This window comes from Syngnathus typhle, linkage group LG11 (assembly GCF_033458585.1).
Source record: "Syngnathus typhle isolate RoL2023-S1 ecotype Sweden linkage group LG11, RoL_Styp_1.0, whole genome shotgun sequence".
Taxonomy (NCBI): Eukaryota; Metazoa; Chordata; class Actinopteri; order Syngnathiformes; family Syngnathidae; genus Syngnathus; species Syngnathus typhle.
The window spans coordinates 5,435,288-5,458,840 of NC_083748.1; the positions used below are offsets into that span (position 1 = coordinate 5,435,288).

At 41.1% G+C, this 23,553-nt stretch overlaps 4 protein-coding genes and 1 long non-coding RNA gene across 8 annotated transcripts; 3 read left to right on the forward strand and 2 right to left on the reverse strand.

Moving 5' to 3' along the window:
- Nucleotides 1-7,239: 7,239 nt before the first annotated feature.
- On the forward strand, nt 7,240-11,164 carry srsf3a (serine and arginine rich splicing factor 3a). Of its 2 annotated transcripts, none has more exons than XM_061292040.1 (7): nt 7,240-7,387; nt 8,117-8,154; nt 8,408-8,618; nt 8,698-8,829; nt 10,411-10,449; nt 10,528-10,614; nt 10,708-11,164. In XM_061292040.1, the coding sequence occupies exons 2-7, from the start codon at nt 8,148-8,150 to the stop codon at nt 10,733-10,735; spliced, it is 504 nt and encodes a 167-aa protein (XP_061148024.1). In that variant the 5' UTR covers nt 7,240-7,387; nt 8,117-8,147; the 3' UTR covers nt 10,736-11,164. The 2 variants fall into 2 exon arrangements, with proteins under 2 accessions (XP_061148024.1, XP_061148025.1); XM_061292041.1 differs by having other exon boundaries at nt 7,254-7,375.
- Nucleotides 8,873-12,217, reverse strand: LOC133162678 (uncharacterized). Its single transcript, XR_009716259.1, has 2 exons — nt 12,080-12,217; nt 8,873-11,996 (listed from the first exon to the last, which is right to left on the reverse strand). It is a non-coding gene; the product is annotated as an uncharacterized LOC133162678 (long non-coding RNA).
- rab44 (RAB44, member RAS oncogene family) lies at nt 11,446-18,200 on the forward strand. Its single transcript, XM_061291997.1, has 8 exons — nt 11,446-16,107; nt 16,338-16,375; nt 16,449-16,645; nt 16,720-16,801; nt 17,217-17,331; nt 17,535-17,633; nt 17,713-17,789; nt 17,855-18,200. Exons 1-8 carry the CDS (start codon nt 11,446-11,448, stop codon nt 17,937-17,939), a joined length of 5,355 nt encoding a protein of 1,784 aa, XP_061147981.1. The 3' UTR covers nt 17,940-18,200.
- On the reverse strand, nt 18,133-20,529 carry trub2 (TruB pseudouridine (psi) synthase family member 2). The gene is made up of 8 exons (XM_061292030.1): nt 20,267-20,529; nt 20,043-20,171; nt 19,869-19,943; nt 19,740-19,801; nt 19,572-19,653; nt 19,017-19,089; nt 18,804-18,940; nt 18,133-18,724 (listed from the first exon to the last, which is right to left on the reverse strand). Exons 1-8 carry the CDS (start codon nt 20,382-20,384, stop codon nt 18,396-18,398), a joined length of 1,005 nt encoding a protein of 334 aa, XP_061148014.1. The 5' UTR covers nt 20,385-20,529; the 3' UTR covers nt 18,133-18,395.
- Nucleotides 20,530-20,685: 156 nt separating this feature from the next.
- Nucleotides 20,686-23,386, forward strand: hdhd3 (haloacid dehalogenase-like hydrolase domain containing 3). 3 transcript variants are annotated; one of them, XM_061292035.1, is made up of 3 exons: nt 20,686-20,747; nt 22,427-22,761; nt 22,902-23,386. In XM_061292035.1, the coding sequence occupies exons 2-3, from the start codon at nt 22,432-22,434 to the stop codon at nt 23,304-23,306; spliced, it is 735 nt and encodes a 244-aa protein (XP_061148019.1). In that variant the 5' UTR covers nt 20,686-20,747; nt 22,427-22,431; the 3' UTR covers nt 23,307-23,386. The 3 variants fall into 3 exon arrangements, with proteins under 3 accessions (XP_061148019.1, XP_061148018.1, XP_061148017.1); XM_061292034.1 differs by lacking the exon at nt 20,686-20,747 and adding an exon at nt 21,368-21,507; XM_061292033.1 differs by lacking the exon at nt 20,686-20,747 and adding an exon at nt 21,388-21,544.
- The last annotated feature ends 167 nt before the right edge of the window (nt 23,387-23,553 follow it).

Consider the following 23,553-nt stretch of genomic DNA (forward strand, 5'->3'; position numbering starts at 1 on the left):
GAACACAGGACATTTAGAACCGTTTTTTCCACAGCACAGTGGCATCCTCAAATGCCCCCACACGAGTTACATCCTCCACGCATCCAACTCCTCATCCCCCATCACCAGCATAAGATAAATCATACGAACCCCATTTTTGTCCTCATAATGGACTAGTTTTGTAGGATACATAAAGTTCTCAATCATAGCTGAATCAAATAAGACCTTATTAACAAATACTCCAATTAAATCCAAGCAAAACCCGACGGGACTCACATTTTCTTGTGTTTCTTGTTGACGAAATAAAACTAATATATAAATAGAAGTATCCGCGATGCGAAAGTGAACTGCGATTCCTGCTAGATGAGTAGGGCGCGTCGCACGTCACGTCCTGGGTACGAGATGTTCCCACACGCTGCGAGCTTCTTGCACTGGATTGGTGTACTGTGTTCGGCTCGGCCGTCTCCAATGCACCGGCCACATGGAGTGCACGCGTCAAAATGAGCCGGGGGATGTACAATAAGGGAAGGGAGGGAGCAGAGAGAAAGAGCGGAGCGGAGCGGTGGGAGGGCGTTTAGTATGAAATTAAGGGCAGGTCTTGGAGAGGAGCCACAAAGTAACACAATGTTCCGGCTGTACTGTGGCTGCACCGCTGCTGATGAGAACACTGAGTTCCAAATAGACACACTGACCTGTAACCCGTTCCGTGCCGAATTTGCTCTGCCGGGAACAGGGTGTTCCGGCACAGGCTGCCTTCCTCCCAACCGCGGTCAACTGACAGCTCCGATTGTCAACCCCGCCAAGTAATCAAGGCGATGGGTACGTCGTAAACCCCAGGGGTTCCAGAGATGGGAGGTTTTTTTTTCGTTTTGTTTTTTTAATCTGATATGCAAAGAAACTTTTTTTTTAATGTTTTTTCATTTGCATCGAGTCTATAAGAAGTGTTTTGTTTTAGATTATTTGCAATAAATGATGTACATTTATTTTTCCTTGACATATTTACTAGGGGTGTAAATTGCGGGTTTTGTCACGATGTCGATATATTTGTATCGATATAATATCGATACAAAGAACTACAATACGATATTTGCTGATATCTTAAAGCCTGCTGCGATTTATTCACGATATATCGCAATATAGTGCTCTACGATCGATTTATTTATTTTTAATAGAAAATATAGAACCATATCCTGATTTATAACAATTCATACGCAAAATCAACAAGGTACTGCAAACTCTTTATTTAGAGTATTGCAGTATACAAAGTGCTTATTTTAACACTGAACTTTGATGTCGTGTTTTTTCTTTAAATGTGCGGCGAGATTTGTGCTCCCTGAATATTTGATCACCGCATGGCAGGATTTACAAACTGCACGTGTCTTGTCTGTTGAGCCATCTTTTCTTTGGAATCCAAAGTGCTTCCGAACGAATGACTTGAAGCCTAAAGGGGAGCAAATTTCCTCGTCTTTTTAGACACTAGCCATAGCACCAGCCCAGGAGCCCGCGTACTAGTTGTCGACTCCCCTTTCACGTGCCTGCTCTGCTCACAACACAACAACGCCGGGCGCACTGCTCCCGGAAAGAGGAAGCAAGCAACAATGAACTGGATCTCAAAATAAAGTCGCGTCTAATGTCCGAGGTCAAACACGGCGATATAAATCGATGTTTACATTTAGCATCGATGCCAATAAATCGTAGAGCATTATATCGATTAATCGATGTGTATCGATGTATCGTTACACCCCTAATTGTTACTATATTCTACAACAACCAATTGAATTTCAAATGACAGAAAATAGTGACCAAAACAAATGAATAAAATGTTATGGAGCACAAAAAAATGTGGCAGGCCAAATCTGCTCTCTTGGGAAGCATTGCTACATGGAATGAAAGAAACATACTAAAACAGCTCCTTCTCCCACCTTAGCTTGAGGGCCAAATCAAAGCTCTGATAAAACAAATCGTAAAACACATCCTTCTACCCACCTTGGCTTGAGGGACGATCCAAAGCTCTGGTGTGACCGTGATGCACAGTGGTACCTTGACTTAGGATTTTGTTTCTGTGGCCAAGCTCATAACTTAATTTACTGGTACAGTACATCCCCGAACACACCCCCACACACATACACACACACACTCTCCACAAAATCATAAGCTCTTTTATGTACTGCATGTCTACAGTGTCAAAGTCAAGTCAAGTTTATTTGTATAGCCCTAAATCACAAGCAGTCTCAAAGGGCTTCACATAGACAGAAATTGACAATTATTCTCAAAGCATCCCCTGATCTTAAGCTCCCAAAAGGGCAAGGAAAAACTTAAAAACCCCTACTGGGGGAAAATAAGAAACCTTGAGAAGGGACCACGGATGGAAGGATCCCCCTTTCAGGATCACCAGGTTGGAATGGATGCAGAGAGGGTACAAATGATACAACATGAACATCAATGAAATAAAAAGTGGATGTCCATGTCAGAGCAGAGGGCTACCGAAGGAGCCCTCAATTGTCCTGGCAGTGTCTACGAGGAGGTTGAGCTGCAGTTCCCCCATCCTGAATTAACCCACGAGAATCCAGATAGCCGCTGTCAGCATGGGTGCCACCTAACCACCTCCCCGGCCGGGGAGGGAGGGAGTGGAGAGGGAGAGAAAACAAACTCCAGCCGAATCGGCCACTACAGGTTAGTTAAAGGCCATGTCATAGAAATGTGTCTTTAGACGTGTCTTAAATGTTTCTACTGAGGTAGCAGTTCTAATATCCATTGGTAGGGCATTCCAAAGCTCTGGAGCCCGAATAGAAAATGCTCTAGAGCCTGCAGACATTTTCTTGGCCCTCTGTGCCACTAAAAGGGTAGCGTTTTGCGAACGAAGGTTACGAGACGGAACATAAGGAACAACTAGGTCGACGAGATATGAAGGCGCTAAGCCATGCAGTGATTTATAGGTTAATAGAAGAACCTTGAAATCACATCTTAAATGGACCGGGAGCCAATGTAAGTTGGCTAGTATTGGGGTACATAAAGGTATGTAAATAGTATGTAAATTGTGTACCGTAATTTTCCGTCTATAAGTCGCACCGGAGTACAAGTCGCACCAGCCATAAAATGCCCAAAAAAGTAAAAAAAAAAAAAAAACATATATATGTATATAAGTCGCTCCTGAGTATAAGTCGCCCCGCCACCCAAACTATGAAAAACCTGCGACTTATAGTCTGAAAATTACGGTAACTTGCGCTTTTAATTTTCAAAGCTGTTATTCATATTAATCATATTTCAGTGGGCCACCATCATTTGTTCTATACCTCTACAATGAATGCCTGAAATTTCAAATACTTTGGAAAGAAGTGTGGATATTTCAGCATGGAAGATATTTGCACATAGAAAGGTATTTGTGTAAACTTGTCCAGTGAGTCATTTTAGTGAGGGAATTTCCTTTCAATGAGTTATCTGTTGAATATCTAACAGTCAGTTAAATAAATAGATACAACCTGGTTTTCTTATGTTTTCATCAGCCTGTTTTGATGTGACTTTTGATTTTGTCACTTATTGTGCTTTATAGTGTTACACTGACAAAGGTTAATCTTCAGAGAATACTGTATGTAGCGCTTTTATCAGAAAAAGTTATTGTCATTTCTAGTTCACATCTAAGTGTGATTTAAACAAGAATAGCTAAATTAAATAAATAGATGCAGCTCACTGATAAGTGCTGCTATTTGAGCTCCTTTTAGAACAGTCCTGCGGGCGACTCACGTGGTCCTCACAGGCGACCAGGTGCCCGCGGGTACCGTGTTGGTGACCCCTACTATAGATGTTGAGAAACGCTGTATAGCTGCATTGTTGGCAGGCAGCCAGACAGCAATGGAAAAAGAACACGGTGATCTTGGTTATGACAAAGGTGACATAACATGAGTGAATTTGGATTCTGTAAGTCCACTGGGAGGATGTCACCCGGATGAGTAATATAGTGAGGCGCCAGAAGAAAGACATTATCTCACATGATGTTGGAACATTTTATTTAAAAGCGCAAAGATAATACACTGCCATCAAAGAACACACATAGCACGACGCCTCCCACCTATTGATAGGAAAGCTTTGAATGGTCGTTGTTTTTCCACAAAGGCTGATGTGGCAAGAGGAGTTCATCTGACCTTGAATGAAACGAAATGCTCGCATAAATGTTTATACTGACAAACTGTGAGGGACAGAACACACTGTCCTCAACATCTTGGATTTGTTATGGACCAAAATAATAAGCCTTCTATAAAAACACTCAAAGAATATTTGCTACACTTTCATTTCAAATATGTATTTTAATGCATGTAAGATAAATTGAAAAATAAATCATCAAAGTGGAATTATTCAAAAAAATATTTGTGATTTGTACTACTGATGTGTATTGCATGCTTTTTAAATATATCTTTTTTTTTTTTACATTTTGTTCTTAATCCAACCATGTAAAGTCAGTAAATTTGCTTTGCTATCTCTAGCACCACTATGTTATCATTCTTCAACAGTCAAAAGTCTTTCTTACTGCTATCTTTCTAGGCCATAAAAAAGAAAACCGACAGCCAGTTGCGGGAATCCGTCTGCGTCGTGTCTCGATGTAACCAGAAGCACGCGGGTGAGTTCATTCAGGGATACAGCCTGCACAGTCATCAGGAAGTGAAACAGAACAGAATGTGCTGTACTAATCGGACTGAAAAACACTACCCTGAGTGGATGTGTGAAAAAAAAAGACAAGTCATTCACAACAGCATGGCTGCAGGGCACAATGCGGAATTAGACAAATAGTACTCAGCTCTATTTATTTAGTGAAGCACAAGGTGCAGGGCAGGGCACCGAGTTTGTAGCTCCTACAAGCACTGAAACAAAAATAAGCCGAGAGACATAGGCTCTGTGTTGTAGCCATCCGTGTTACGTAGGTGTAATCTCTTGTGTGCTTCGTTTGATCCCTGAACTTTTACCCTGTGGACAAGCAGAAGCATGATTTTTTTTTTTTTTTTTTTTAACTCACAGGCGTGAATTCGCCTACGACTGCATTCAAACTGTCCTGATTTTCAAAACAATTGTGAATAGTTGTTTTGGAGAATCACAAGCATAGTGAACAAAATATGACTTTGCTTGGGCTTGCTTTGATTTCAGAGCAATTTGATCACTGCATGTACTCAACTCACTTCACAGCAAGCAGCATTTTGGTAGTAAACAATAAAGAAAAATGGCTTCAAGCTGTTTATGCCCATCCAGTTGAAGTTTACTCTCACATTAATCATAGAACAAACGTTTCATTTGTTTTTAAAGCAACCCGCTAGTTTTACTTTAGATAAGTCTATTCAGCTTAATAACAAACAGTTGTTCACTGTCACAATAAACCTAAAACAAAAGAAGTATACTTCTATTTGAAGCACCCAGCGAGTTTTCCTTTGGATAAGTACACTTAGCTTAACAATGGCAAAAAAAACAAATTGTCAAACTGAAAAAAAAATACATGGATGTATAAAAAAATAAAGAAACATAAAGAACGACTTTAATGTTGTATCTGCTCAGGAAATAAAGGGGGTTTTGCATATTGTTACATGAAAATCACAAAAGAGTTACTACAAATCCTGTTGACTTGGTGCGTACGTACGGTTTTTGGAAATTTGATAAATTGTAAGAAAATTATCTATGCCACATTATGCCAAGTGAAATTAACAAGGGGAAGGATTATTTATTTATCTATTTATCTATTTATCTATTTATCTATTTATCTATTTATCTATTTATCTATTTATCTATTTATCTATTTATCTATTTATCTATCTATCTAAATATACATCACACATAATTCAGCAGCATGTGAAGTAGAACAAATATAATCATGCATAAACAGCCTTGGCTTTTGTAGATAAATCAAAAGAATAAAGATTTCCACAAAACATCCAACAATAGCTTCCTTCCATCGGGGAACACATCATTTCCAGATACTCAACTTGGGCTATATTAAAATCTGGCAACACAGGCAGGAAAACCTCAAGAAGCACTTTCATCTATGACGCCTTGCTAATTAGAGGTTGGTTGACATGTGAAAGTGACAGTTGGAGCCTTACCTAAACATACACTGCTGTGGTGTGGCATCACTCACCAACCAGCACAAACAACAAACAGGGGAAAAGAATACAATAAATCACTTGACTGTGTCATGTTAAAAAAAAAACACACACAGCCTTCCTCTAAACACAGCTCCTGCCCTGGCCTATGTGAACACAAGAGGTCAAACCACTCAGTGGGCATATATCTGCAACAAGTGATCTCCTGTTGAGCAATAATAATCTTGTTGATTTAGTCATATTCCCTGCTGAGTAATAAGCAAACCACAGCAAAGAGTTTGTACGTTTAAGGTTGCACTGCATAATTTGTGTTCATGTTCCTGGACAGGATTGCACACTTCAGATACAATTTATGTATGGGTGCATGTGAGTCACCCCGCTCACTCTTTGTTTGATCTTCTGCCCTCTGGGAAGAGGTACAGGAGCCTGCGCTCCCGCACCACCAGGCTCACCAATAGCTTCATACTCCAGGCTGTTAGGATCCTGAACTCTCTCCCCCCTTCTGTGATTCTGACTGTATGCTGTATGCACACTTGCTCCATTTTTGCTCCTCGTATTTATTATGTTATTTGTTTATTTATTATTTATTCATCACTCTTATTTATTCACTGTTTGTGCCTTCTTGATTTTATTTGTTTGTGTTGTTTACTTGTATGTATATTGTGTACTATGTCTTGTCACCGTGGGATAGTGGGACCGTAATTTCGATTTCTTTGTGTGTCTTGGCATGTGAAGAAATTGACAATAAAGCAGACTTTGACTTTGATCTTGATTATTTTGGTTCATTTATTTCCATGAAGTGATTTCATATACAGGATGATTATGAGTTTCTTCTCTTACATCGACATTTCTTAACCTGGTACATTTTGGTTTGATTAGCTCTAAGCCGTAAAGAAAAATATCCATCCCGTCTTCCATTTTCTAGGGCGCTTATCTCATCTTTGTTTTTTCTGTTCTGGAACGGTCGTCAACCAATCAGAAACGTCATATAAATAAACAAGCATTAATGAGTATTTATGTTGACGTTTGCTTGATTTTTAATGATGAATTTATTATATTCTTAAAGGTGGTGAATATCTTTTTATTTTACACTTAAATGGGAACGCTGAAAAGAAATGTCACACTACACCTTCCATTTCAGTAGAGGGCGCTGTTTTCCAAATATTCTCTCACCTTACGAATAAGAACGTCATCGCTTACGTTGGTATATCCTGCCGGCGCTAACAACAAGTTAAGCTAGTTGTGTGGTCGCGTAGACCTCGACGCGAAGTAGGAACCGTTCCAGTCGCCCAACGGCGTTGATATTGGTGATTTTACGGGTAAACAACGTTGTAAGTATAAATAATACATTTTGTGGCTGCCACGGTGGTGTCGAATTGGTCGGCCATAACGCAAGAAGCCTCAGAAAAGTGTTGGATGGAGCGACGCGATGCTAATGTTGCTCGCTAACATTAGCGCTCGTGTTCGCGTGTTTGATTAGAGGGGGGATGGGGAGCATTAATAGATTTATTTTGGCTTGTTAACTTTCTTTGTTGAGTTCATTTAAAGTATTGTGAATGTGTGACTTTGCGTGTAGGTGTTGACGTTCCAAGGCGTCGTTGACGAATACGTTTAGTTTGAAGATTCATTTGGAAACTGGCGTGCTAACTGTTGCTAGCGTGCGTCAGCTCGACGGCAGCATTACCGCGTTCCATTCAGCTCTCCAATGTGGCGTGCAAAGACCGTGCCTTAAAGAACTATTTGAATCGAACGCTGAATTCATTTACTTAAATTACACCTTTGGTCTGAAAATATATTCCGGATGTAATTGTCAAAATTCATTTTGTGCGCAATAATGCCTTATTAATGCTTTGAAGTAACTGCTTAACTGTTCAAATTCAATTCACTGTTTTGCAAAAGTACTTGAGGGTCAATTATATAAGAAACGACGAGGGACCTTTAATTAAATTTAGGGCGAACACTTTGAAGCTGCAAATGTCAAAGCATTTCCAAGAAGTTCTTTAAATGGACAATGTATTAAATTAACAGGCTGTTACAATTTCCCAACTTTCCCTTTTCAGGTATTTCAGCAGTAGACTTGGACCTGCTGAAATGGGAGGTATGAGGAGTTCCTATTTGGCAATAAGATATAACAATGCCCCCACTGGATAAGACGTAGCAATACATTTTCAATAAATACAGTAGTATTGTCAATCATGAAATGTAGCAAAAACATATGAATATGGAACTAGATTACATTCACTGAATAAAATGCTTTGGGGCCCTTTCTGCCAATATTTTAGAGTTAAAAAAAAAATGTCTCAAATATCATACTTATCCCTCTCCTCACTTTTTTCTTCTCTTCCTATCAGACCCTTCTTTCAACAGAGACTGCCCCCTGGACTGCAAAGTTTACGTTGGGAATCTTGGAAACAATGGCAATAAGGCAGAGTTGGAATCAGCATTTGGATACTTTGGTCCTTTAAGAAGTGTTTGGGTCGCCAGGAACCCACCAGGCTTTGCTTTTGTTGAGTTTGAAGATCCAAGAGATGCCTCTGATGCTGTGAGAGAGCTGGATGGAAGGTAACACCTACTCTGTTGTTGTCATCCAGTGTCGTCATTATTTGCAATTGTACTAACGGTAAAGTGGCTTTTCTTCAAGATCCATGTGTGGATGTCAAGTCCGTGTTGAGTTATCCACCGGGGAAAAGCGTTCGAGAAGCCGTGGTCCTCCTCCGTCCTGGAGTCGATACTCGAGAGATGAGGGCAGGCGTCGCTCGCCAGCTCGACGCAGGTACGTATGTTTCTAAATCCACGCCGTGCTTTTTGACGTGCCATTTGCAGTATGTACACATGGCCGATTTCCCCATACTGTGACAAGTAAACCAAAAATGAACAAATGTTACCTATTGATAACCGAAGAAAGCATTGTGATGATTCACAATAATGTTTGCCTCACAAATTTCTGTGCCGTATATTTGGCAGTGCCAAATTAGACCCAACTGTCAAAAGCAGCATTTTGTCTGCTCCCAACATGAAACTTTTTCATTTTGTAAAATTACGGCTACTCTTAGAACTGCTTTAATTTAAACTTCGTCAACCACACACTCACAAATAGATGACTTTAGAATACATATCTGTCGGTATAAATTTTGTTTTGCTGCGTTCAGTTTTCCATCTATTAATAAACTGAACCCCGTTGCAGAGTCACCACCACGCTTCTCAACATCTGAGTCAGTCAACTAGTCCTCTTTCAGCATCATGTGACTGCTGACCAGCGATCTGCTTGGCTGGTTTTGTCACATGACCCAGGCGCAGCGCCAGTCGTCAGGTTCCACCAACCTTTTGGTTCCTGAGCAAGCAGTTCACAGCATCCTCCTCTGCTCCAACCTTAAACCAATCAACAGCGGCCCACCTCACGTTATCAACCGATCGCCGTGTTTACTCGTACTATTCGCCTCAGTATCGACGGGAGCGGCCATTGGCTTACACCCCTCCGCCCCCCTCATAAAGACAGGGAAACTCCACAGCCGTCCGTCCCCTGCAGCCAGCAAACAAGCAACTTCTTATCGGCAACATTTGCAGCATGTGGCAGATCCTCTCTGCAATTTCACCTCCCTCACCAGGGCTACCGTGCGCCATTTCTTTCTTGTCCAAAAACTCCCCCCAAAATAGTAAGTTGCTTTTATCATGCTCTTTATAGTTATGAGTTTTTTCAATTTCAAAACTCACATGTTAAACTTGACAGGTGTGTAGTTTAAAGCATCTAAAAGCATCCCAGTCGAGCAACAAAATATTAGGCGCGCTTTCTGGTGTGGTCTGGTCTTTATTTGAATGTACTTCATTCAGCTGCCTGTGTAGGCAACTTGATAGATTTCAAGGCGCAACAACTGGCCATTTAGGGTGACCTTGCAATATTTGGGTAGGTTTCCTTCTCTGTCTCAAAATTAGTTCACAATTGTCTATCAATACTTATCTGGTTTGCAGCAATGCTTCTTTTGTGCCAGGAAACGGCTTAAAACAAACGCGCGTCCCCTTTTCGTTTCCTGATTTACTTTACTATGTACTTTAATACAAATACACAATATCAACCTAGTGACACTCGGAGAATATTGTACATTGTAGTTATAAATATGCATATACCGCTTAACCATTTACCAGATTAGACCCCCCCCCCACAAGTGAGTTCCACGGTTGAGCATCGCTCTTGTCAATGATATTTGAATTGGCACAATCATTTGTTACAACAACAAGATCACATTTAACAAAAAAACTCAAATTGGGCATTTCCATCAAGATGATCCAGTTTTCCATTTTCCTCAAACACTTTATTCCTGCTTAAAACATTTCCCCCCCGATTTCACCTACATTCTAGATCCCCTCGGAGGAGAAGCCTGAGCCGCAGTCGCAGCAGGTACAAACTTGAACATGTTTTTTTTGTTTTTTTAATCTTTAAACACATTCATGAATTAAATATAATTTTTCCCTCCAGGTCTCTTTCGCGAGACAAACGCAGATATCGGTCTACTTCCAGAGACAAGACCCGTAAGCGCTCAAGATCATTCTCGCGGTCAAGGAGGTCTGTGTCACTATTGTCATGTTAGTAATATGCTCTCGCTGAAATCTTACTTGTTGCTTAATCGTGCTATTGTTTCTGCTCTTTCCTCTGCAGCCGCTCTCGTTCTAATGACAGGAAATGAGGACCTCACAAAATGGCTTGTGTGTGTGGGAACTCCTATTTTTTTTATAGTCATGCTATCTTTTTAGTTGTTACTTAACAACTCAATGTGGTGTTCGGGTTGTCTCGTAACTGTCATTACAGTCAGTTTTTGACAGTAATTTTTTTTTTTCCCCTTGTTTTTTTTGTTTGTTCATTCAGCATGATTGGTTGGGTGTTTGGTAGGTTATGATCTTAAATTCTCCTGCTATCCAATTTAATTAAAAGTTTTTTTTTAAATTTCACTGTTAATTAGTGATGGAAGGTTTGTTTGTTGATTTGACAAGGTTTGTTAGCTAAAGCAGCAACTGTTTTTCAGTTGCATCTTCAAAGCAAAACATTTCCCTTTTGAGCTCTTGACAACTTTGCTGATGGTGAGTCGTTTCATCAATAAAAGTTTTTTCCTAAGTCAGACATTGTTGAGCCTTATTTTAGATTTAGCATGTTTGTATTAAAGTACAACACAAAATCTAAAAGATTAATCATCCTTCAAGTATAAGCCACACAGGAAGCTTGCTGTAAAGGACACACCTCCCCGTGTATGATTTACTTCCCCTCTGGTCTGGACTGCTTTCATAGCTCAAAAGCTGACTACTTGACACAGGCACACATGAGGGTAAGTATATTTACTGTGAACTTGTACAAGGAATGAAATATTCTGGACATTTAGGATAATGTTTAAAATGAGTTGGCATGTATCCTACATTTATTCACATGTTTGTGCTGTATTTGTATGTAGGAAGGCACATAATGCCTGGTCCTACTGGAAAAAAGAGAATTGGCTCTCGTCGGAGGGTGGCACCACATGTTGAAATGCCAGAGGAATTGAGTGAAGGAGATCAAGCAGAAGAGATTGGTGAATCTTTCATCGGGTTGTCAAATGAAGAACATAGCCCTTTGGGAACTTATCACAAGTCAAGCAGGAGAAAGCTAGGCTCAAATAGACAACGTAAAAAAGAGAATTCTGAGCAGTCTGCAATTGAACCATTCCACCAACTTACAAAGGAAGTTGAGCAAAATGTGCAGACAGAAAATCTTCAAGCAGAAACAATAACTACTAGACAGGAAGTTAGACAAAGAGAGTTCAGTGAAGAAGACTCCTATCATTCAATGTATGGGACACATTTGTATTCAGCTTACACACCTGGTGATGCTTCTGACCCGAGCTATCTTGATTCTGATGTGGAGAGACATCAACCCATCGGTGAAAAATTGCATTTGGCGCAAGATCCCCAAGAGAGTGTCTGTAAACAGGAAAAGCAGTCAGATTTCCCAATGTCAATACAACATATTGATGCAGAAAAGGAAGATTTAAACGAAGAGCTACCACAGCCGTCTGAAGCTTTTCAGGGAGACCATGGAAATGTCAAACTGAAGGAAACAGATTTTCCAGACAATGCAGACACCCTCACTGAAAAAAGTAGCCACTGTGTAAAAAATGTGGAAAGTAAAAACAATGTTGAGGAAGTCAACGATTCACCCTCGATGGGGCAACTGCTTTCAAAAGAGGAACATGAGCCTTTTGACTTTTCACAAGCCAAAGATGCTCAGCGTCCAGATCAAAGTGAAACTGAAGAGATCAAATCACCCGAATCCGACCAAATGGACCACCCTGAAATTGTGACACATAATAAAGATATTGAGACATGTCCTGAAAATCTAACAGATAATGTATTGGAAATACATAAAGTTGATCTGAGTGTAAAAATCCCTGATTCATGTTCATATCCACAAAACAAAGAGGAACAGAAGCTTTTGGAAGAAAACACAAAGGCTTTGTCTCAGAAAGATAATTGTCAGCCACCTAATACCAACGAGGCATTGATCATCATAGAACAAATGGAACCCGCACCTTGTCGGGAAGAAGTCATCAACGACCAAGTGAAGTCTAAACAGGAACAGTGTACGGATGGACTCTTGAGCCCAATGATGGACTGTGTCTTGTCACAACCAGAGACAAGTTTTGTCTTCGACACCCACAGTCAGGACAACACTGCAAGCTCAGACAAACACAGAGAATCCTACAGCCCAGCCAGGAACAGGAGAAAACTTGGGTCGAATCGCCGGAGCAAAGGAAGCCATGAAATGGTCTATGCTGCTGAAACATACAGTAACGTTAAAGATGATGCTGAGCTGCCAAAAATAAACAATGTGACCTTTGAAATAGAAACAACAGAGAAGACAAAGATAGAGCTGAAAGACAGCTCAGACACCTTTCCAGATGAGAAAATGCATGGTCTCGACAGAGGGAATACACATTCAGACTCAACTAAACCCCAACTGCTAATTCAGCTATCAAATTTTGAGGAGATGCCTGAGGAGATACTTCCAGTTGAAGTCAAAACAAAAGCAGGGGAGGAAAATGAAACATCATCACAGAATGGAAATCTTGGAGATACCCTGGAGATACGGATGCCCGAAAGCAGATTTAATGAAGACACAAAAATCGACGACAGTCCAGCAATAGCCACTATTTCTTCACCGAAAGCGGAAACATCCTCAGATGAACATGAGCTGTTTGGCTTTTCTCAAGTCTGTGAAGCTCAACATCCCGACAGGGAGGAAAATGAAACCTCATCACAGAATGGAGATCTTGGAGATACCCTGGCGATAAGTATGCCCGAAAGCAGATTTAATGAAGACACAGAAATTGAGGACAGCCCGGCAATAGCCACTATTTCTTCACCGAAAGCGGAAACATCCTCAGATGAACATGAGCTGCTTGGCTTTTCTCAAGTCTGTGAAGCTCAACATCCAGACAGTGAGGAAAATGAAACATCATCACAGAATGGAAATCTTGGAGATACCCTAGAGATACGGATGCCCAAGAGCAGATTTAATGAAGACACAGAAATCGAGGACAGTCCGGCAATAGCCACTTTTTCTTCACCGAAAGCGGAAACAACCATAGATGAACATGAGCACTTTGGCTTTTCTCAAGTCTATGAAGCTCAACATCCAGGCAGGGAGGAAAATGAAACCTCATCACAGAATGGAAATCTTGGAGATACCCTGGAGATAAGCATGCCCGAAAGCAGATTTAATGAAGACGCAGAAATCGAGGACAGTCTGGCAATAGCCACTATTTCTTCACCGAAAGCGGAAACGACCACAGATGAACATGAGCACTTTTCTCAAGTCAGTGAAGCTCAAGATCCAGACGAAAATTTGACCCAAGAGGTTAATTCATCAGAAACGGAACAAACAAACGACTCAGAAATCTTGACCGATGGACCAAGAGGCGATGTTGACAAAACATTGAAAACCCTTGTCAATGAATTTTTTGAAACACATATGTCTGACCTAAGCGCTCTTGATTCAGTTTTAAATCCACAGGACAACCCAGAAGAACAATATATGTTAGAGGAAAACACAGAGATTTTGGAACAGACAAAAGAAAATCATGCCCATGACACCAAGGAAGCGGTCAACACAGAAAAATCAGACCCCACAAAAAGTCAGGAACATGACGAGGAAGCCCAAAGGACAACCGATGACGAGCAGAGTACTAATGGAATCTTAAGTGGAATGCCTGAGAGCAGATTGTATTCACAAAGTGTGCAATCAGAGGAAAGTTCACAAAGTGAGGACACCACTACCAGCATAGAGCAACAAAAAGACTCCTTCAGCCAAAATAGAAACAGGAGAAAACTTGGGTCTCATCGACGGAACAAAAGAGCTTTTGTAAAGAACTTTGCAACTGAGTCATACAAGGAAATTGCAGACAGTGCTGCCGGAAACGGCGGAGATGAAAAGGATCCCCCAGAAACCAAAGACACAGTGTTTGCGATAGAAACCACTGAGATGGAAAACATTGAAAAAAAAGGGCCTAGTGAAGAAGAGTGCGGGCCAACTAAAGCCACAATTTTCCTACCAAAAGAAAAAACTGAGGAACAACATGAGCTTTTCAGCATGTCTGGAGATGATCAACATTTAGACAACAATATTAGTAAAATGCCCAACCAAATGGTGAATCTTGTAGAAGTTGATCAACTAAATTCTATTGATGACTCTGCAGTTACAGAGATCTGCTCTCCTGCTGGAATCATGCAAATGGAAGCTTCTGTGGAACACGAATCCAACAAAGAACTAATGCAAGCATCACAAGATCACACAAAACCAATATTCAAAGCCACAGAGACTATAGAAGCTGTGAAAAGCCAAATAATTCAAGAGGAGGACTCAAATTCTCTAAACCCAGACAAAGATGTCATTGCCAGTTCTCAAGGGGAAGTCCCAAACACATTTTGTATTCCTACTCAAGACACAAATATTAACTCTACACCTAACTTGAGTGTACAACAATCAGAAGAAACCTTCCAGCTGTCCTCAAAGGAAGAATCACTGGAAAATGTCCTGGAAGCCGAGAAGAGTGCCTTGAAAGAAATAAGGGATCATTCAGAAGTAACAGGACTTTTAAATGTGTCTTCTACTAAGAAGAGAAGGATGGGATCTACACGCCGGTCTCGTATGAGCGGAAAACAAGCAGAAATGGACAAGGAAGATGATACAAGATCCCTGGAAAATGTAGGAGTCCTGGAGGATCTACCGCAGACTGAAGCATTACCAAGTCAAAGAGCCAAATCATCAGGTAAAGAAGAGCAAGAATACAACATGGTTGAGAATGACCAGAAGATTCACAAGAGTACCAGAGAAAGCAAGGTGATACCAACCACAGATGAAGTCACGACTCTCCTTTCAGAACAGGTGTCCTCCCACGAGGCCACACAACATGATGGAAATTTAATGCAAGATCAAGACGAGCTCATGGGCCAACCATCAAACATTCAAGCGATAAACACTGAGAGTGAAGGAGTTCCTGATCAAAACTTGAAAAGTCCTCGTTTGAACTTGGCTAATCAAAAAAGAAAGATGGGCTCCACGCGCAGAAGTTTAGGAACTAAGTCAAAGAGGGACTTGGAGCTGAAGTTGGATTTGAGTAATGAGGTAGGGGTCACAGCTCCTGTGCAGGATCTCTTCTGTCAAAGCGAAGATAAAAAATTAAATCCTAAGAGCTCAGGTCTTGGACCAACCAACCAAGAAAACGTCTGCGACCCTCCAAGCACAGCTGAGACTCTTCAGTCAGGCGAAGAAAATCTCAGTTCGGAGCATCATCCAGTTCAAGGTGACGTTATAGAAAAACAGTCTACCTCAACCAAACTTGATATGCTCTCCGAATCAGAGCTAAAAGTGAGAAAGCGGAAACTGGGATCTCACCGGAAGTCCAAAGTACAACAAACCTACGGCAATCAAAGTGAAAAAGACAACATGATGCAAAAACAAGCCGAGAGAGATGAAAAAATAATCACACACGAACAAGCGGATGACGCCATCCACGGGTCTGATGAAGCACAGGTGAGAGACCAAAACCTATTTGTATATTTTGGAAATTGTAATTAAGAAAACATGAATGCATGTCTGTTAGATCCGTTTGACATATTTCTTAAAAAATGATTAAAATAGATTTACAAGATTTTATTAGGGTAAGTGTCAGTGCATTTTACTGTACCTCGTTTATTTATTTTTTCCATATCTGTATTTGTCAAATACTTCTAATGACTGAAAATCTCACAATACACTTTTAGAGTACTCTAAGTGATACCGACCCATCAAAGTCTATGAGGTAAGAATCCTATAGTTGATATAGATTGCAGTTTTGATGTTGACAAAATGTGATCCTACTATTTTTGTTGCAGAAACAACACATCAGAGGAAGCGCTGCCACCCCGAGTCCATCATCAGGTAACCCTCAATGTGTCGGCAGGTGAAGCAGGCAACTCGAAAGCGAAGCCTTTTAACGTGGTCATGGTCGGCGACAGCAGCGTGGGCAAGACGTCGTTCATGAAACGAGCGCAAAATGGCAAATTCTTTCCGGATTTGCCTGCCTCTGCTGGTGACTTTTATTATTACACTCTTACGCGTGTCATTAAAAAAAAATATATATATATAGAATGTCGTGTTTCGAAGGCCTTGACACATGCTTGTGGACGGTGGTCGTGGATGGCAAACCTGTGGTGCTCCAACTGTGGGATACGGCGGGTCAAGAAAGGTAAGATTTGTTTAATTTTTTTAATTTTATTAGCATTTTTTTATTCCTTCCAGCGTGAAGGGTTAACATTTTATAATGTATCAACAAGGCAGCCAGGTCAACTATTTGCTCAACACCAATTTCTAGTTTTGTAACTTTCTGAACAAGGTCGGTTTATTTGTGTCATCATAGATTGCATGATTAGATTGTCCAGAGAGGAATGTACCGAGATTTTTCGGGGAATTTGTTAAACCTCAATCCTCTGACTTCAGAGTCGTCCTCTGAGCCTTCACTGTCGTCATAAACCAGTGTGACTAGTTCGCTTTGTCGGTTTGATGACCACGTGATTTTTTGGAAAACTTTTTCTGCAATCAAATGCAAACTTTCAGTGTGTAAATTGCAACTAATCGTTTTCCCGTGCTTGCGGCCTTCAAAGGTTTCGCAGTATCACCCATCAGGTATTCCACAGAGCGCATGCATTTCTCCTGATGTATGACATCACGTCTTCTCAAAGCTTCACCGCAGTCCACTACTGGGTGACATGCATTCAAGTGAGTTCTGGGAATCTGAAGAAAAAAAACATGGGGATTTTAACGTGGCTTGTGTAACCCCTGTGTCTTCTTCACTGTTTATGAAAATATAATAATAATTAACAAAAAAAAACTTGATTGGTTTCTGCATCATCTGGAGGACTTCATAAAAACTGAAATGGACCCTGACAATCATAACTCTTATTTCACCTCATTGCTTTCAGGAAAACGCCACAAAAAATGTTCCTGTTTTACTTCTTGGAAATAAAAGCGATCACATTGAGCGTCATGTTTCAACCGAAGAGGCTCAGAAGGTTGCAAAGGTATGTATCAAGATTATCACTACTTCTGCTTTTGCGAAAGAAACAAAGTTTTTTCCAATGCTGACATATCTATGAGTAGACGTTAAACACAGACTTCATGGAGTGCAGCGCTGTCTCTGGTGACAATGTGATTCAGTCTTTGGAGGCAGTTGCCAGGTAAATTATCTTAAGTACGTCTTAATATGAAGAAAGTGCGTCACTCTGCCTGTTGTTGTTGCCAGATTGCTGAGCCATAAAGATGACGTAAGAGATGAAACCCTGGCGTTACATAAAGAACCTCCAAAGAAGAAAGCAGGATGTTGCTGAACAGACAAGTGGTGCATTACGGCAGTGTATCATTGTGCATCTGAGGAATTACCAGATTAAAAAAAAAAAAAAAAAAACTTTTCTGCTCGCAAAATTAGTTAAATGACATTGAGTTCTACCTTGTATTATGATATAGAGTGTGTTTATGGAATGCTGCCTTGCCACGCTGTACTGCTTAGATTGACGAGTGCAATAATGGCTCAACAAGTTTATTTGGTTGTGAATGTAATAAAATGCTTAATAAAGTTAATTCAATGAAAATTGCATTTCTCCTTCTAAATTAACTTGTGGCTGATACAGCTCCTGACAACAAATGTTCTTCTTGTTCTTGTAGTCCATTTCAGTCTTTTGCGGGTGTTCTTTTAGACTGATACGTCAACAATATGTTTGTGATTGCCTCGTCACATGGATAACATAGAACAGGGGACATCATCCTGATTCCTTTCCAAGCCGAGCTTAACTCATCAGATCTTGTTTGTGGGATCTTGGTGGAGTGAGGCGGTCACAGCTTTGTGTCTCATAACTTGACCGGACTTCTTTGTCGGTGGGTACTGGTGTGCTTCTGTTGCTTGAAATCACAGATCGAGTCGACGGTCTGTTTTTCTTAACAGCGCGCATGACCTCAGCGGTCGTCCATTGGTGGCGGATGAGTGCATCCTGCAGCGTGAAGGTGCCGTCTCTTGTGCGCCGAACTCCCTTGCAGATGGCCGTGCTGCGTAGCTCCAGTCCTATTTCGTGCACTACTTTGCGCAGGTATTTCTGTGTTTCGTTCAGGCACTGCACCTCTGAGAACATAACAAAGGAGAACACCGGTGAGTAACAACATGTGAGAAGTGTCTGGAGGGTGTTTTAGTGACTGTTTACCCAAAGTGAAGTTGGGAGGCTGGAAGCGAATGCACCGTAAACTCATCAAAATAGGCGGCGACTTCCCATCTGGACCTAATGAACCTTGCACGGCCATCTCGTAGGCTTCCTGTGACTGCATGTCTACGTTAGCATACCTGTGAAGGTTAAACAGAATCACATCCACATGCATTCTTGAGTTTTGAAGTGTGGAAAGAGCCAGAATTGACATACGTTAACAAAGCCTTTTGATTCGCTCCCTGCAGCATTGCCAAAACTCTTTCCAGCTTATCTTGCGTGATGTGATCTGTTGAGCAAACAAGAGATGTTCGATTCTGACTGGTCAAAGCAAAGCTGTTTGTGTCCAATATGGTTTTCAAAGGTCACATTCAAACATTTTCTTAAGACTTTACAAATCCATTTTAACCACCTTACATGATTTATAAAGACACCAATCACATCTACACATTATCAAATGAATTCACAGCAAGCACATTTTTTATATTAAGGTTCAAGCCCTTTGTTGCATTTAATTTCTGGACTCATTCCTGAGCAATTTGTTGCTTAATTTTCAAGGCCCAAAAACAAACAGCTGTAACAATATTAAATAAAAACCAACCGAATAGAACAAATATAATTACAACAGTGCTGAGTGAATTAGGTTGATGTGACAGTCCAAATATAAAAATCTAACTGTACCAGTCTTGTGTAAATAACGTACAGTAGATATGACCCAAAAAAAAGCCTTGTTGAGTGGATATTGTGAAGCAAATATTACACAATCCATACCATAAGTGGATCTTTCCACAACCCGTCCCATGTGGGAGAAGTCATCTGTAGCTGTCCCAAACTCACCCTCCAATGTGTAATCCTGGGAGAACATGGACCATTCACTCTATGGGCATTGTGCACGAATAAGACCAAAGTGCTGAGGAGGTTCAAAACAGATGAAATTACCCTTGTGACTCTGGTGTGGTACAGGTCATTCAAAGCCTTGTTTCCATTCCCGACACCAAGGACTTCAGAAATCAGATGTTAAAATCAAATTGAAGGACTCCATTTTTTTTAACAGAATTAATAACATACCCAATACACCAGAGGAAAATGTATCCAAACGATGTCCAACACCAACTCGAATATGCCGGAATTCAGGACCAGTGACTGAAACAATATATTTAATTTAGTTTTTCTTAGCCCATCAAACTCGTGCATGTACTACACTGAGATGATAACATTACTGAATTGAATATATCCACATACCCAAACGATGTTTGGACAGGGCTGGGACGCAAACCGCTGACAGCACCTTGGGCGTCAGGTTGTCACCACCTGGTGGTGGCAAAAACCGGGTCTGCTCAGGAATAGGCAGCGATGGCAACGCATCTAACCCTGCAATAAATATGCATAGTTATAATCATATATATGTTTAGTATACACATTGTTGTGTGTCGCCTTCAGAAAAGTGAGACATTACGAAGTCTGACCTTTAAGGAGCTTGGTCTCAATGCCGTCCCTCACGAGTTTCCATGGGACGCCAGCAGGTTTGTAGACGCAAAACAAACCCTCTAACCTACGGAAAGCTCGAGCAGCAGGAGTTGCCATCGTTTAACGTAAATTAACCGAGCATGTCTTATTTTAGAGTACTAAATGGATCGAAAACATGTGAGCACAGCAGGACGTAAGTGAACGATAGTATTGCGAGAGCGCGGTAGCTGCTAGTGTTGGCTCGTGAGTGAACGATGGGTTTTAACGAACGACTCTTTTCAGTGAACGAGAGTGAACGAATCACTTCCTAAAATGATTCGTTCTTTTTTCAGTTCATATGACTTCCACCAGTAGGTGTCGGTAATGCCAATTGAAGCTGGTGCCACCTGGCCGTAAAACAAAACGAAGAAGAAAACGACGTCACTTCCCGTTCACGAACGAGTCGTGAATTGCATTTCCCGTTCACCAACGAACGAATCTGTGAGTGAACGAATGAGTGATTCGTATTTCCAGTTCATCGCGAGAACGGATCAGTGAGGGAACGAATCGTGACTTTCCCGTTCGCGAACGAGTCAATGGGTCAACTGCCTTCCTTCCTTCCTTCCTTCCTTCCTTCCTTCCTTCCTTCCTTCCTTCCTTCCTTCCTTCCTTCCTTCCTTCCTTCCTTCCTTCCTTCCTTCCTTCCTTCCTTCCTTCCTTCCTTCCTTCCTTGGTTCGATCCCAGGTGTAAGAATATACCTAAACAATTAACCTTTTATTTTTTATTTATTTATACCTCGTGTAGTCTCTGATTTTTGTTTTAAATGCCGAACATAAAAACAAGGAATAAAACACCAGACAAGTTTTAACATACGTTGCCGTTGTCGACATTACCGTGTGTTTACTTGATTGTTTTTTGTCTAGTGTATTGCTTAGTTGCGTGTGTTATTGAAGTTAAAAAAAAAAGAGAGAAAAAGATCAGCGTGTGTGTCGTCCCCCTCCGGGCGATTTGTTGAGCGATTCGTTTGAACGGATCTTTTGCGTGAACTGATTCTAAAGATTCAATTCACTTAAAAGAACTGGAATGCACGTCACTAGTAGCTGCCGTTTGCCACAGCGCTCTCTGCAGTACCGGATGTTGGCGTTGTTGTTTTTTTTCCCCTTGCGGTACAACTGAATGTGTTCTCGCGATATCTGGTTTACAAACGTAAATTGTCAATGTCACACGTTTGCGGAATGTATGTGTGTATACGGACGTAAGGTAATTTTTTTGCACAAGGTTCACAGCAGATACCCACGTAAGATATTCTATAAACATTTTTAAGATCATGGGCGAGGTGAGACTTTTGTGACCTTGCCACGATTTGAATACATACGGTCGTTGGGGCACTAGTAAATCCGTCGTCATAAGGTTTACATTTATTGTGTTCTAGACAGAAACACTAACAACGTATGCGCCATCGTCCGGGTTCAAGAATTTAACAATAATCTTTCTCCTAATTGGTGATGTTGGTGCATTTTTTTCTGAGTCAAGTTTCGTATTCTCTGCTTGGCTTCTTTTTTTCTTTTTTGATAAATTGTGACCCCGCAGTTTAGCCAGCAGGGGGCAGCGACATTCAGCGACACACACAAAACAAAAAAGCATATAAGAATTGTGAACAGGAATAAGTTGCTTCTTAATTATTATTTTTTTCAGTTAAATAAAAATGCTTTGAAATATTGAAAATTATTCAATTAAAATACCTTCAATCATTGAAAATTATGTCAGGTCAGGGCTTGGTACTGTAACTTTCATATATTCTGATTAAAATAAAATTTGAAAAATGCCTTTCAAATATTCAAAATGAAAATGTCAGTTCAGGAAGTGATTTTAGAATGGCTCTGCATGTTCCCACGCTGGACTTTAATTGAATTGCCGCAGGATAACAGACACATTCAGCATTATGAGCCCTGGGTTAGTTGCCCACTTTGGCCAGTTCCATGATTCAGGCTTCATACCATCATTCTCTGCCCATTAGTCACTGTCTAGACTAAAGAATTCCCCAAGAAACAATGTACTCCCTCATCCTCCATTTTTATATTGACTTTTTAAGACGTCATAGCAGCTTTCACCCATGATGAGGCTGTCAAGCCAAACTGTGTCAGTTTCTGGAACTTAAAGCCTTGTGTTACCCTGGCAGGTGCAATGCGTGGTCCTCTACGATGGGTGCTGTGGGATGTGAAAGACACCCTGCTGAAGGTGCGTTCCTCTGTGGGTGAGCAGTACTGCGACGAGGCCAGAAGAATGGGTCTGAGCCTCACGCCTACCGAGGTGGAGTCTGCTTTCCGCCAGGCGTATCGACATTATTCCAGCCAGTTCCCAAACTACGGCATCGCTCAGGGCTTGGATGGAAAGTCTTGGTGGATGGCGGTGGTGAAGGCCACCTTCTCTCAGTGCAGAGTGCAGGACCCGGCCTTGCTTAATACAATGGCACTCAACCTCTACCAGAACTTTAGCAATGCAGAGAACTGGGAGGTAAATGATGTGGTTTACGGTTACAGAGCCCAAAAGATACAACAAGTTTGGCAACTGAATGGCCAAATCCATAAATAGACCAATACATTTTTTTCTTCAGTTATAATTGGTGTTAGTTGAATAATATCTTTGTATTTCAGGTATTTCCAGATTCAAAGTCTGCTCTGGAGAGCTGCTCCTCACTAGGAGTGCAACTAGGAGTGGTTTCCAACTTTGACAACCGCCTTGAAGCCATCTTAGGTGCTTGCGGGCTGCTTTCGCACTTCAACTTTCTGGTGACATCAGAGGCAGCAGGTGTTGAGAAGCCTCATGCGGCCATCTTTGAACAGGCCCTGCGCAAGTGCGCCGTACCCCCTGCCAACATAGCTTACGTCGGGGACCATTACGTGAACGATTATTTGGCATCTCGTTCAGCCGGAATGCATGGCATTCTTTTGGACCGCAGTAATAACTCCGGGCGACATGATGTTCCTAAAGAGCATTGGCTCTCATCGCTCAATGAGTTGCCAGCACGACTTAAGCAACACATGGATGAATGCTCCTAATTATTTTGGATTGTTTTCGTCCAGTCAGAAAATTGTGTTTGGAGTAGTAAAGCCACATATGGATCATAATGTCAAAAACATGTTGACTTCCCCTTCATTTATGGTACTCTACAAAACCAAAGGACATGCATACTGCAGCTAACATGCTTTTACAATTTAGCAGTGAGAGCGAGGCAGTTTCTTAACCCTTTGGAAGTACTCTTATTTGAAGCCATCTGGTCCAAGGCAGATAGTGGTGGACTGGGAG